This window comes from Lissotriton vulgaris, chromosome 9, assembly GCF_964263255.1.
Source record: "Lissotriton vulgaris chromosome 9, aLisVul1.2, whole genome shotgun sequence".
NCBI classification, from domain to species: domain Eukaryota; kingdom Metazoa; phylum Chordata; class Amphibia; order Caudata; family Salamandridae; genus Lissotriton; species Lissotriton vulgaris.
Genome location: NC_141697.1, coordinates 896,256,725 through 896,272,561, shown reverse-complemented (window position 1 = coordinate 896,272,561; position 15,837 = coordinate 896,256,725). Strand labels below are relative to the sequence as shown.

Below are 15,837 nucleotides of genomic sequence, written 5' to 3'. Positions count from 1 at the left end.
CTTCTTTTCACAAGAGATCTCCAATAAGAAACTCACAGAGCAGAAACTTTGAGGACACACTCCATCTCTGGCTTCAGACCCAAACATGGGACCGAGACCGCCCTCCTCATGGTCACCGAGGAGGCTAGAAAAATCTTAGATCAGGGAGGATCAGTGGCAGTGATCCTCCTTGATCTCAGTGCGGCCTTCGATACGGTCAGTCATGTCACCCTGCTGCACCGCATGTCCCAGGTCGGGATCAAGGGTAAAGCGTGGTCCTGGTTTCGGTCATTTTTGGAAGACAGATCCTTCCAGGTGTTCGACGGCGATTCGGTCTCCACCAGCAGACCTTTGAAATGCGGCGTTCCCCAAGGCTCCTCTCTAAGCCCTGCACTTTTTAACCTGTACATGAGACCACTGGCCGATGTCGTCCGCCCGTTCAGGATTAAGATCATTTCCTACGCGGACGACACGCAGCTTGTGGTCTCCCTGACACAGGACACCAATCTACCTGTACAGAGCGGGCTTAGAGAGTGTCTGGAGGATGTAAAGACTTGGATGTCCCAATCGTCCTTAAAATTAAATGGAGACAAAACCGAGCTTATGGTCCTCGGCAACTCGGTCCCTAGCTTCCCTGCCACCCTCTGGCAACCCAGCATGGGCCCTCCACCAACCCCTAAAAACAGCATCAAAAGCCTGGGAATATGGATGGACAGATCCCTTTCCTTCAACGTACAAGCTACTAAACTCTCGGCTACCTGCTTTGGCATCATGAAGATGCTTAGGAAATTTTTTCCCCTCCTTCCCATGGAAGCCAGGCAAGCAGCGGTACAAGGCCTGATCCAATCCCGCCTTGATTTTAATAATGTTCTTTACCTCGGCGCCCCGGAATCCACTTTGAGAAGGCTGCAGACTGTTCAGAACTGCGCTGCACGCATGTTGCTCGACCTCCCCCGCAGACAGTCAGTAAGGTCCGGGCTTGTTACTCTCCACTGGCTACCAGTGCGCCAAAGAGTTATGTTCAAAGCCATGTGCATAGCCCACCAGTCCTTCTGGAACTCTGGCCCCAGGATCACACAGGACCTAATCAATCATTACAGGCCCAACAGGAACCTAAGATCTAACCAGACCTTTCTAGCAGTTTCACCGAGAGTAAAAAGATCCAGATCTGGAGGTAGGTCGTTCTCCCACAATGCTGCTAGGGCCTGGAATGCCCTTCCATTGTACTTAAGATCCAACCCCAACCTTACGGCCTTCCGTAAACAATTAAAAATCTTCCTATTTCATCCAGTCTAAACTTCCTCTCCCTCCCCCCTGTGTTCCTCATGGTTGGACTTCGGTATTCCTAGCGCTTGGACGCCTCCGGGCAGCAATCCCGCTCTATAAATTCACATCCTATCCTATCCTATCCAAGAACTCCTGCCTTGATGAACAGTGTAGAGCAGAATCGACAGTGGAGCAGACACTGCTTTATGGTGAGTCTTATTACCACCTGCCAGTATTGTTTCTCTTTTACCGTTCTGTACATTTATAAAAGATCTACTGTTAAAAAGAAACCGTTTTTAACCTCTAATTATAACTCTTTTACATTGGTGTGATTCCAAAACTTCACATGCAACCAGCCTTTTTTTACCTGCCATGAGGCTCTGCAAATGATTTACTTTTGACTGGCAGTTTGAGCGTCTTCAGGAAGATGAGCTGTGAGTGGCCACCTCATCAGCCAGAGTTCAGGTCAAATATTGAGGTGGATAGAGTAATATTGAGTATATTTTCCAGTGCCCTGGGAACGTTGTCCAATCTTAAGACAGAGAACAATTCCAGAGTGTGAATCTATGAAAGATACAAAATGCTGAAGAGCCCTAGTCCTAGGTAACTTATTCTTTCAAAAGCATGAAAACGTTCAATCTTTTTTAGCTGAAGTACCACTTGGATGCCATTCTTTCACAAAAGCGACTGTTTGCCTGCTTCACACCCAAAATATTTGCTGGAACTACATATTATCTGCTGTGATCTGCCACTCATGAACTAGTAAACAATCCTGAATCACAATGAACCTTCATATGCTTTTTTCCCAAAGGGTATTCCAATGCCTCATTATAGGCAGGTTCATAGTTTCCTATTTTCAAATGTTTTTCACTTTTGACTCTTGTGTCTTTTCGTGAGATGAACGTTAGTAACCCTTAGTCTCTCCTTTCACATACAGCTATCAAATGCTGACTTTCGAGCCTCTACTGAGAAATTCATGATTTCTCCAGCCAAATGCGTTTTGCAAATGGCCATACAGTTATAGAGCACTGTGGGTTTTAGGACATCAACAACTTGAAGGGCACCACCCTCATACTTTGCAGTTGCTTCCACTACCATGTGCTAACTTTGGGTAATGATGCATAGACGTCTTTATTTTCCTCCACATTGAGATTCTCCTTTTGCTCTTGGTCTCAAGCTGACAAACAGCTTCTGGCTTCCTCACATACATCTCTTTAAGAACTGACTTCGAGTTTGTTTTAATTGTGAATTTTCTGCCATTGCAGCAGACAACCACCAAATGTATGTTTCTCTGCAAGGACAGCAAAGGTTTCTCCGCTAAAGTAGCTCTGTGCACCATAGGATGATCAGCTTTTGTTGGTGTGACCTCCAGTGTGAATTCAACCACTAAAGTGTCCACTGAAAACGAGCCCTTAAAGTTGGGGTATGTAAGCATCGTCTGCATATCTCATCTATGTAATATACTTGCTATCCTAACTTGTTATAGACTCTACTTATGCTTAAATGAAAGTCCACTGTCCTGTTACCAAGGTGACTGCAACAGATGTGGTTGTGGATCAGTCACTCTTGATTGGGTGGTTGAGCAGTAAGCTATTTCTGGCAGGTTTACATCTGTATCTTGAAGGGCTCTTGATAGAGATGGTATAGTCTCTGCTAGTGTGAGTTTTCCCAGCTAAAGAACTCAGAATAAGGAGATTGACTACAAAGCCGCATATAGTTAATCTACTTTTCTTTGACAGGTTTAATGTTAACTCTGTTCTTCAAATCAGATGCATAGTTGTAGTGTGGTTTGCTCTGTAAGCATTCCTTTGAGGAATCAGCTGTTCCCTGAAGCTTCGAGACAACAGAAAGATTCGAATAGTAGTAATAAAAGTAAGACTGTCTTTTGCCGACTCAGGTACAGTAGTTTGGAAGTCACTTGCATTGGTGTTTGAAAGACAATGTCTATCCAAACGTTGCTTCTACAGTTTTTGAGTTCTGTAGTTTGAAAGCTGTCATATCCTCTGCTTCATCTACGAACAATAGCAAACGGGTAGCGTGAAACATGGTTGTGCTTTACTGTTTCCTTAAGAAATCTTGAGCTATTAAGATTTCTCCTCAAGAAGTAACTGTGAGTAAGAGAGTGTGGCAAGATTTAGAGTAGAGAGGGATAAAGGCAAAAGAATGGATTAAGGGCTAACACAGAGAAAAGAAAGAGGGCAGGCATATAACGTGAGCTTGTAGAATCTGTACAAGAGAGAGAATGAGAGCAAGAGAGAGAGAGAGATAGATTAGTAGATGGGATATGACAAGGGAGATTGGATGAAAAAAAGAAATCAAAGAGAGACTGAACCAGAGAGTAGACAGTAAACCTATTCAATTGCCTTCATTCTGTTATCTTGTGTCCCCTATTTTCTTCTTGGAGAGCAGTGCTGAAAATGGCGAAAAGACTGTAGACCCTCCAGAAACAGCACCGGAGCCAGAGGAGCCACATGATCCCAATGTGGAGGCCAAGCAAAAAAGGAAGGCCACCCAGCAGGAGAAGATGCAGGAAAGCTCTGAGGGCGGTCTAGAGTTCTGGAACGAGCTTGAGATCCAGAGGGTCAAGTTTCTGGTGAGTACTCCGTATATGAAATAGTTGCTGAAGACCAAGACCACAATCTCATAGATGCAGGACTTTCGATGTCAAAAGGCAGAGTATGATCACTTCATTTTTGGATGTGAATTCTAAGGCACAGTGTGAGATAGTGAATTGCACTAGATCACACCGCCAAATAGTGCTGGGACTTTCTCCAGACCCAGCCTGCAAAAAACTATATTAATGTTTGAAGTAAAAGTGTGAGCAGAACATAATGCTTCTTAGTTTCTCCAAATCTAAATTATTTGAAATTTCAGTGCATCTGCTATTTAAAATTTTCTAATGTCTTAAAACTTGGATCTGTTAGAGACATCTAGTCGCAGATTCCTTACCTTAGAATTCTCCCCAGGCACTAGATTGGATCCGGAAAATGTTTCAGCAGAACCTCTGCGTGTTGCTTGAGGGTGCTGTAGCGACGTCCTCTACCAAATGTGACATTGACTGAGTCCATATAAGCCCTTCCCCGATGCACAGACGTCAGTTTCTTATTTTACATGCTACTACACAGATCCACGGAAGCAGTTCCTTTAGCTGTTTTTTTGGCCTTCTATGACATTTTTTCACTTTAATCAATAAGCCTTTTTTTCTATGACTTTGGGTTTTAAACCTTGTGAGTGTTGTGCTTGACAGGTGTCGCCACAGACCCTCATTCTGTCTGTATGTGGTCCTTAAACGAGCACTACGACTCCGAGGAGTGTGATGCCTGTCAATGAATGAAGCTGAGTGTGTTGAAGGAGCGAAGGATGCAGCTCCTGACGGCGCAGTTGTCGAAATCGGAAGAATCCTTCCCAATCAACAGCCCCTTCATGGAGCTGTTCCAGGAATCGTTCACGCAGACGTTGCTTGCCATTTACGTCCCGTGGTAAGTCACACCACAAACGGTCAAAGTCGCGGCATCTCCCGGCTTCATCATCTTTCAAAGTGGTTTTCCACAGCTCCTCAAACCCTCAAACTGAGGACTCTGTGCAAGAGTGCCTCCCTCCCTTTCTTGGAGCCGGGGCAACTTTAACTCAAATGAGAAATTATCATTGTGCTCTCCTCGCCATCTTTTAGTCTTCACCTTCCCATGGAGCGCCATCAGGCCCTAAAAAGGTGACAGGTGCTTTGACTGTGACAACGCCGACAGGTTCGCCCTCAGCTGCAGTTAGTAAGCCCTTACACGCATTGGCCACAGTGCACAAACCTTCGGGCTTGCTCCTGAGATGTCGACCTCATTCTGTCCGTGACACCGCCAGATGCCCTTCCACTGTCCTCTCCCGACGTCGGTATGACGCCGGATCGGCGTACATCAGCGCTGGGTGAAGAGCTAATACATGATGGTTTGGTGGAACATTTTTTGGAAGAAAAAGAGAAAGAGGTTGGGCTTGTTCAACCAATGCCTCTGGATCCTCCTATGGTGGATAGTTGGGTTGCTGATTTAGGTGAAGCAAGCAGATTCTGGCCTTCTTTCTCCTCCTGGCCAGGCCACAGAGGACAGCTCTTCTATGATGGACATGTTTGAACGGGTGCCTGTAGTTTTAGATTTGTCTCTTCCTTCGATGGTGAAGTCTATGGACCAATATAGTTGTGCACCCAAGTATTGGGTGAGTCCCCCTGAGCACAATCTGAACCCTGCACAGTGTTGTTTTGTGTGAAACAACGTCAAAAGAAATACTCCGTAGTCAATTGAATATTTCAGATATATTTTCCAAATTACATGAATTTAAACTTTCAATTCATGGTAATTCATGACATGCATGGCCTTAGGGCTTGTATGTGTGCCACATGTGCACACATGCACATTTCAGGGGTGCAACAGGGTGTCCTTTTGGAACCCTTTCATCCTTGAAAATGCATGCACAATTTGCAAGTACCTATTGGGTACTTGCAAATTAATTGCACATTCAATTCCCATTCATTCCTATGGGCCTCTTGGCCCATAGAAATGACTGGGAAGCCATTCCTTATATGCGACTCGCTATTTGCGAGCCGCAAATAAGGAATGCGTAGGAATCGCTATTTTAAATGCGAAACCTACATACATTGCATTTTGCAAGTCCTTAATAGCGAATCAGTAAAATTCGCTAATAAGGACTCGCAAAATGCAATGTTGATACATCTGGCCCAAAGTTCTGTTTCCCTTCTATCAACCCTCATTGTTATTCTACAGCTGAGTTGGTCATGTTCAGCTTGTTATTCTGTATTGTGTCACTGACACATATCTGTGTTCCGTTTTGTTTGTTGGAGAGCCCCTCAGCGGGTCAGCTCCGTATTGGTTGTCACTCTGTGGGGTGTTCTTGTTTCTGCAGGTCTTATTCTTCTTTGCATTTACACTGTTCACAACCGGTTGTCTTTCTTTGTGACTTTAGGTTGGAACCTATTGAATAGGTTTTTCTGTTATCTCTACTGAAGGGCTCCTCGCTTGAGAGATTTTTTTTGATGGTATTTCTTTCTCAAGATCGTTTACCTGTGTTACCTGCTCTTAGGGGCACTAGCGGTAAGCATATTGCCATTCTTTTTTACTAATTTGCTAACCCTTCTGGGATCCTGTGGTTTGTTTTCCCCTTGGGGAAGCTTGTGCACAGTTTGTGAGCTGTCACTACTATATCATTGGTCTCTCCTGATGCTCTCAGGGAGCACCCTTTATGTTAAATACGTTTCCCGTGGAGCAGTGGAACATCTGGGAGATCTTCTCGGCAATCCACTTTTGGGGCCTGACCAGTGATTTCCACTAAGCCATCATTTTCCCTTGTGGCCCCATTTTGTTTCGGCGACCTTTCTCGCCTTTCTGCAGCAGGTTACGGAGTGTTAATTCCTCTATTCTGTGTTTGTCCGGCTCATTTTCTTTATCAGTGGTCTATTCCGCATTCTGTATCTGTGTGGTCGTACATTTGAGTTTCAGATTCACTCTCACTCTTTCTTTTATGACCATCCTTGTGTCCTTGTTCTTACTCTTTCTGTCAGGTTCTGAGAACAATTGTTGCATAGATCGGATGTATTTAACTTGCTGCCTCTTGCTGCATGGCATCAAGAGGTTTATATTTTTCTTCTTTCGCCATGCTTTTCCTGTAAGTTAATGGCTTCATCCATCTGCATATGACTTCTTGGTCTTACTATTGGTTTCTAGCCAATGGGTCCGTCTTTGGTGATCTTTCATAGACGATTATGTATGTTTGGACTATGTGATTTCGTATAGCCTGGTCTTCAGGATTCCGTTATTGCCATAGGAGTCACTTTTGGAGTTCCTTATTCATTAGATGATTTTCTCGTCTTTTTACTACAGTTTGTTCAATTCTTAGACATACTGTGTTTGGCATATCATGCACAGGGCTCAGTCCTGGAACCTTTCACTCAGGACTTATAAGTGTAGCTCTTCTCGTTCTTTCAATTTTGTTGAATCCTGCTTTTTGTGGAACTGCTGTTCTCGTATGCATATATATTGTGTTTATTTAATTCGCCTCTCCTTCCAATTGGCTTTTCGTTGTTTAGTCACGATTTTAGACCTTATGCTTTATGTATCCTAATTTCCCTTTAGGACTATGCTTTTTTTTACTTTTTCACCGGCTCCTGCTTTCACTGTTTTGACAGTCTCGTTCTTCCAATAATTTTCCTTTACTCGCCTGACTAGGCCAGTTTTTAGGTCCAGTTCAACTTTGTATTCTTTATGGGAAGGTGCTCTACAAAACGATCTAACAAAATTCTCCATACGGTATGCTCTTTTTCAGAAACTGAAAAAGAGCATACCGTATGGAGAATTTCTCCGTATGAGAAGGAATTGCTCGACAAATGAAGAAATGGAAAAGAAATTCAGAGACACGAAAGATCGTTTTGTAGAGCAAGGATATAAACACATCGATATCACTCAGGGGGAACAAAAAGCAAGATTGAAAACAAGGATAGAAACACTAAATAAAGAAAATCTAGATGATGGAATAAAAAGCAATGAAAAGCACATGCATACTGAACAAGGAAAAGAAGAACAACCACAAATGATTGCAACCTACACAAAAGAAAGTTATAAAGTTCAGAAAATACTATCTAAATACTGGCATGTACTTATGAAAGACCCGGACATAGGAACTAAAATTGGAACCGGGCCGCTAATTTCATATCGAAGAGCGCCGAATCTCTCGGACCATTTGGTGAGAAATCATTTCTCAATAAGAAAACCTGCAGATTGGCTTCAAAAAAGAAGCAATGGATTCACAAAATGCATGACATGCAAAGCATGTAAAATTGGACAAAATACAACAACACTAAAAGATCCTTCAGGCAAAGTCTTTGTAATCAAGACCAAAATAACCTGTGAAACAACATTCGTAGTCTACATGTTGAAATGTTACTGTGGGAAAGAATACATAGGCAGTACAAAGTGTCCATTGAAAAAGAGGATACTAGAACACATCCGGGCAATTCAAAATCTAGACAATGCATATGCCATGGCGAAACATATTAGAACTCATGCTGGAAAGACGTGGCAAGATATAAGGTATCTAGGCCTGGCAACAATCCCGAAACAAGAAAGAGGGGGGGATAGACTACTAAAATTAAGAAGACTGGAGTCTAAGTTGATAATTAAGTTCAAAACAAAACATCCTTTGGGACTGAATGCAGATGAGGAGATGCATGTTCATCTTTAGAAATGATAAGAAAAACTTTTACAACAATGTGATATGTACAGTTTGGTTTGAGCGGAAACTCTTGCCAAGATTGCAGTATAATGTAGAAAATGATACAATGGCCTATTACAAGTGACAGCTTAATGGTAATTAGTGGGGTAAAGGGCACTCAGCCCGAGGAACCAAGGCGATATCATTCAGTGAAATGCACAAGGATGTTAATCATTCACGGAAATTCTATTGTTTTTCCGTGTAACACGTATAAAATATTCTACTATAGAATATACGTGTATAAGTGCATCACTTCATGATAAGCAACCCCACTACTACCCTCAAAAATGAAATAAAATGACAAATGTAAAATATAGAAAAATTTGCTAACAACTACATGGCCCAGAATGCATTGCTCTGTAAACGTAATGAGTAAGAGTATAAAATGTGGAAATTGAAAAGGGACTAGTGTAGAACACTGCCGTGATCAAGAACGTTTGTTCGAAACGCGTAGGAGTTTTGCGCTAGACCTGCAATAAACGAAAATAATTGCTGCCAAGAAGTGTGCCGCGTGGTTTCTTGTTTCCGAATATATATATATATATATATATATATATATATATATATATATATATATATATATATCTTGACTCCCGAAACGCGTTGATGTTTTTGAACTCGTCTAAAATAAAGTAAAGACTTTTCTCTTTCTTGGAGTGCCGGATGATTTCCTTGACTGTGTCTTGTTGGAGAATATAATGTCCAATATATATATTGCCTGCTGCGCAGGCGAAAAGCGTCTCTCTTTTACTGCAGGGTCGTGGGAGACCCAAACATCAATAAAGAAGCCTGATCCATGCATGCCTCGTGTACGTGCCTCTTCTTCATTGAAGCAGGATTGTTTTCTCTCATATATTGGAACTACATCGAGAGGAATTTGGTCCCACCACTGAGAGTCAAGATGCACGGGGGGTGAACCGTTACCAAAATCTTGTGCAACCAATTTCAAATTAAAATCGAAATTTTGCCCCCTAATGCTCAAAGACAATATAGATATCTTCCACGACCGTGTTGTCACTCAACTCAAGGAACTTCAAATCAGAACTGCCAATAAAACCAAACGATATGACCACAGAGACAAAGAATACCACATTCTAATCAAAAAACTGAGAGCAAATAAGAACTTGGTGATCAGACAATCTGACAAGGGGGGCAACGTGGTCCTTTGGCCACGCAAAATGTACTTAGAGGAAGCCCACAAGCAACTCAACGATAGAGAGTGCTATCGTCGCATTTCCATGCAAGAGGTATCTAATTCCAGGAACGAAATTTACCTCAAACTATCTGCTTGGAGAAGCAAGGGCCTCATCACAATGGATGAATATAAGTTCCTGAAAAAAGACTACCCGGTTACTCCGGTGATATATTTCATCCCCAAAGTACATAAGAACATACAACAACCCCCCGGCAGGCCCATAATATCTGCTTGCAACAGCTTACTGGAGAACACGAGCAGATATATCGACTTTTTCCTACAGGAATATGTGAGGGGTCTGCCTTCATTCATTCTTGACACCAGTGACCTATTGAGAAAGATCCAAGACTTCATATGGTGCCCCAATTATGTCCTAGTATCTATGGATGTTACATCGCTGTATACCAGCATATTCCACATTGATGGTTTGAGGGCTGTGCAACATTTTTTGGAGAAAAGAAATTTGTGTTTCCATGATCATTCTAAAATGTTGTTGGATATGATTAACATCTGTCTTGAGAATAACATCTTTCTCTTTGCTAACCAGTTATTTATACAGACCAGGGGGGTGGCAATGGGGGCCTGCTTCTCTCCCAGTTACGCCTGTCTACATATGGGGTACTGGGAGGAGCAGGTCCTGAGGAAGCAATTTGCTACCGTCATGGACACCAAAGTTAAACTTTGGTTAAGATATATAGATGACCTGGTTTTTGTATGGGATGGATCTGAGTCAGAGGTGACCCTTTTCATTGAAGAATTGAATAGTAACAACCTGAACATACAATTCACTAGCACCCTGAGCAGAGAATCCATTGTATTCTTGGATGTGGAATTATATGTTTGTGATAACAGCTTACATACTAGACTATACCGCAAACCCACAGCTGGGAACACACTGCTGCATGCTGGAAGCCACCACCCAGCACATCTGATACGTAGCATCCCTTACGGGGAGATGCTGCGTATCAGAAGGATTTGCAGCAGTGAGGAAGAATGCCGGCTGGCGCAATCAGCATGTAGGGCCCGATTTGTTGAGCGTGGCTACAAAACAGATACGATAGACAATGCTACTAACAGAGCTAATAGGATTGATAGAACTGCACTCCTGGGCTCAGGTAGTGTACCAACTAGCTCTGTCACTGTTAGCACTGATGACGAGACAAGACTAATTATGGCATACAACAAACAACACAAAAGTATCCATAAAATAATCAAAGACAACTGGTCTTTAGTCTCCTGTGATCCCGTGATTGGATCCTCCATCAGCAAAAATCCTAGCATCACCTATCGTAAAGCACACTCAATGAAAGATAGTTTAGTATCGAGCAGCCCTGAAGTGGTTTCAGGAACATGGCTAAATGACAGTAAAGGCTTTTTAAGATGCTCAAGCTGCAAAGCGTGTAAACACGGCATCAGTAAGACTGAGGTTTCTACCCCTCTCTCACCCTTTCCAATTAAAATCCAACAAAAATTAAACTGTAAATCAGAATTTGTTGTGTACGTTTTGGAGTGCCCGTGCGGCCTAAGATATGTTGGCAGCACCAGGCCACAGGTGCATAAGCGCATACTGCAACATCTGCGAGCGATCACCCATGCAGATGCAGCTTATCCAGTGGCTAGGCACTTCGAGAGTAAACATGGAAAGGATGCGTCCTTACTTAGATATTTCGCGATAGACTGTGTTCCTCCCCAAAGGAGAGGCGGTGATAGGGAGTCCCTTTCAAGAAAACTTGAGACTCGCTATATAATCCTTTTAGATACCAAGGCACCGTTTGGCCTTAACATAGGGGAGGACTGCCACACTTATCTCTGAATATATCTAAGTAAGATCTGTTGAGCCAGTCATCCATGTAATTTTCGAAATTTTGAGTTGTTGTACCCAAAACAGTAATGGTTAACTATGAACTGTGGATCATACATTCTGTTTGAACACACTATATCCCTTTCTCCCTCCATGACCAACAGATATTTCTACATTTAGATTTTATTATTTATCACGCACTTGGTAGCACTTTTTTGCCATCAGCTTATGTTGCACAACTAGCATATTTTGCACAAATATAATGTTTACATCTCTGGCTTTGGTATTTGCCCACTGGGGCATCATTTCACTATATTGATCCATGGGTTTCAATATATCATACCTTGATCAAATGTGTTAATAAATCAATTACAATTTTAGTTATATTTTAATATTTATATAACTATTTATAGGCCTTTTTAACTTTTATATGAATTTTAAAAGTTTATTATTGCCAATGCCTTGTAAATTTTCATGTATTAACATGTATTTCAAGAGAGAAAAACAGTTTTATATTGTGCACAGTTTCATAATGTTTATTATTTCAACATGAATTTATGATGCTTATTGTGTGACTTCGTTAATAATATACGGGCATTCATGCCGTAATTATTTGTTTCGAAAATTAGAAACACTGACAGTATTTTTTCTGTTTCTAATACCATGTGATGGCACATTGCACTTTAAAAGGGTGATCAGCCCTCGTGACGTTGTCATGTGATCAAGGCTATCTCTAGCCGAAACGCGTCATGGCGGACTGGTGCTGGGCTATATACTAAAATAAAAACATTTGCACCAAACTACGGGTCTTGCTGGTTCCTGTGTCCACTGATCGGCTGATTTGCTGTGTGTTGTCTAAGGAGCGCCACGTACCTCAAATATATATATATATATATTCACAGAAAAAACCATAGGTTATACTCCATATATAGTTAGGAATTTGCATTTACAAAACCTTGAAAATTCAATGAAAAAACCATTGGTTTTAGGCCATATATAGTTAGGGATTTGCATTTAGAAAACCTTATTTTACTCGCATAAAACCATTGAAATTCCATATATAGTTATAAGCGCTAACTATATATCGCGCACCCGCAATCCACTGCTGATGATGTCACATATTACATCATTCATGACATGGTTAGTGACATCACTGATGACATCACTGATGACATCTCAAATGACATCACTGATGACATCACTGATGACAACATCCAGTGACTGTATGTTTCTGTAAAGTTAAAATATGTCTTACATATTGAAGAATGAGTGGATGTATAAGTGTCTGGATGAAGGATTTAGTAGGTGCATGACTGACTGATTGAGTGAGTGATTAAATGTGTCTCACTGAGTGCATAGGTTAGTGACTAAACTGTTTTAATTTGTGCATCATTATATCTGTTGTTCTACAAACTGCTGCATATGTTGATCAGTAGCTATATGAGTAACTGTATGGGTTATTGATTGGTTGTCCAAGTATTTGTATGGGAAACTGAGTGTGTGTGTATGGGTGGCTGGAAGGTGTGTGACTCTGTACATAGATGTGTGAGTAGTTGATTCACTATATGTATAGATTCAAAAGTGCATGTGCAAACAGCTGTATGGGCGGTTGACTGTGCATGAGTGTATTAGTGAGTGAATGGATATCTCAGTGCTACATGTCAAATTAAGTACATATGTAAAACACAGTACATGTGAGAGTTGACATCTATAAATAACTGTGCATAAGAGCCAGTGAATGTGTGAGTGGCTGTATGGATCATTGTGAACATGTATCAGAGATTGTATAAGAGAGTAAAGTAAATATGTGTTAGTATATGTTTGAATAAGTAAGGTGTGTATAACTGTATAGTTGAGAAAATGGAGGTGTGATTGATTTTTGGCATAACTGACTAGGTGTGTGAGTAACTCCATGGATGAGTGACTGTCTGTTTACACTGATTGTATCTAAGGTTATATTAGAGTCTGAAGAGGTTCATGGTATTATCACATGAATTATATCATCAGTGATGTGATCAGTCATGTCAAATGAGATGTTATCAGTGATGTCATCAGTGATGTCATTTGAGATGTCATCAGTGATGTCATCAGTGATGTCACTAACCATGTCATGAATGATGTAATATGTGACATCATCAGCAGTGGATTGCGGGTGCGCAATATATAGTTAGCGCTTATAACTATATATGGAATTTCAATGGTTTTATGCGAGTAAAATAAGGTTTTCTAAATGCAAATTCCTAACTATATATGGCCTAAAACCAATGGTTTTTTCATTGAATTTTCAAGGTTTTGTAAATGCAAATTCCTAACTATATATGGAGTATAACCTATGGTTTTTTCTGTGAATTTCAATGGTTTTTTAATAGCAAACATCAAAAGCTGTCAAATGTCAAGTACGTGATAGGTAAAAACGTTTTCGTGTTTATGCACGCTGATGTGCTTTAAACGCTGCCCCCCCTCCCCACTCCCCTCTTTTCTCTTAGTAGTACTCTCTCTTTGCAGATAGTGAACGGTAGTTAACGCAGACCTTTACCCCTGTTGTAATCCGTCGTACCTGCTTGTCTCTCCATTTGATTGATTATTATCCAAGCATTTACTGTTTTACAATTGGTTCTCTTTGGATCATTCTCTATTTACAAACAAGCACAAAGTCGCAATACTCTGTTTAGTCTTTGCAGATAGTGAAAAATCGTGAAAAAAAATAAAAGTAATCGAGCAAAATCAGTAGACCACTAATTCGATCTCTTTTTGACCTCGGTAAAATACAAACATTAGGAATAACCCTTCATGAGAAATACGAAAATAGTGAAATGAACTGAGCTCCACACCATGAGGGCTGCAAAACAGCTCGACTCCACCACCCACACCGCCCAAAATAACGACAAACCCTATGCAAATATTATAAATATACACAACACACCAGCAAAGAAACAGAGTAAAACATTTTATTAAATAACTATTTACATAACTATTTTATACTTTTTATTGCCCGATCCGGCTAGCTCAATCGATCGAGCATGAAACTCATGCACTGATAACAAGCGTTGAGAGTTTGTAGAATGATGGCTTCAGATTTTCCACATACGGTGTAGTGGCGCGAACTGGCAGGGGGCATTTGGATTCTACCCCTTCTCCAAATAAGATTTTCATACGTGAATGTTCGTTCATGCTTTTTGTCCCTGAGTTGCTTCCATGTCACTGCCTTACATAAATGGCATAAGTCTTGGTTATTGAGTGCCATACTTCAGAATTCTAAGCAGTTCTTGTAACACTGTTTAAACCTTATTTGCACCTGCTGCAGCTGCACTATTCAAAGTAAGTGGGGTCCATTTGTGGACCTGACTGCATTGGAAAACAATGTGATACGGTGCCTCCCTAAACCGCTTGACGGAGGCCCCCGAGGGGCGGTGAGATGGCGCGGACTGAGAGGGGGCGCTTGGCTCCTGCCCCCTCCCCAAGTCGTGTTGCCCTGGTGAGGCCTGAGATCGCCCCCGGCATAGGCGGCCGGCTCCCGGGGTCCGGCGGAATTTTTTCCCTTTTGAAGAATCTTTCATTCTGGACCTTGTCCCACAATCCGTTTCACCTGAAGACACGCTGTCGTAGGGCGCCCCTTTACCGTTTTAGTTGCCATTCCGCCCGCTTTTGGTACTCTGTGCCTCTTCCGCCATTCAACTGTTTACCGCTCGCTCTTGCGACTACAACGTCTCGCTCACCATGTAGTTGAGTTGCTCCCGCTCTTAAGATTTGACCGAACTTTTTGGACTGCTGAAAGCGGTGGAATTCCCACCGCTGGTTGGTGGAGACATTTTGACTATATTCGGCACCTGCATTGTCGCGTAATGCGTCATATGACGCGACGCGTTAGCGCACCCGGAAGTGCTCCGGTGCGCAAGGCGCAGCTTCCCGGAAACGATCCAGAGCGCGCCGCGCAGCGCGTAACGTAAGCATAACAGGTCATGTGACTTGTTAATAAAACTTTTCATTGGTTTATTTTACTTTTCTTTTCCTAATTATGTAAGACTAGGTCATGTGACCTAAAAATAACACTTTTCATTGGATTAAAACATTTTTTTTCCCCAAACGATGAAAGCTCCACCTTGTTTCTGGATGTTTCAGACTGAAGCTGGCGTCACCATGAGAGCACCACCATCTCGTAGCTCCGTCGTGGCCATTCCGCAAGCAATCATGGCAGCCGCTCCCCACCGGAAGCCTGCGGGAGTCGAGGGCCCCCAAGACTTTTGTACAATCTTCAAGGCTGAGGGGACGCTTTCGAGAATGGAACCCAAGCCCTGGCAGACAAGCGTCCGAGTTCCAAGGTGTCCCAGGG

The 15,837-nt window shown here is 42.0% G+C and overlaps 1 protein-coding gene across 11 annotated transcripts in view; it reads left to right on the top strand.

Annotated features, from left to right (window-relative positions):
- The window catches only part of RYR1 (ryanodine receptor 1), a 1,215,008-nt gene that overhangs the window by 1,077,984 nt on the left and 121,187 nt on the right, over positions 1 to 15,837 (top strand). For all 11 annotated transcript variants that reach the window (XM_086938669.1, XM_086938668.1, XM_086938662.1 and 8 more), the window contains one exon: positions 3,655 to 3,838. In XM_086938669.1, coding sequence (XP_086794795.1) covers positions 3,655 to 3,838 — 184 coding nt within the window. The remainder of the gene's footprint in view (positions 1 to 3,654; positions 3,839 to 15,837) is intronic.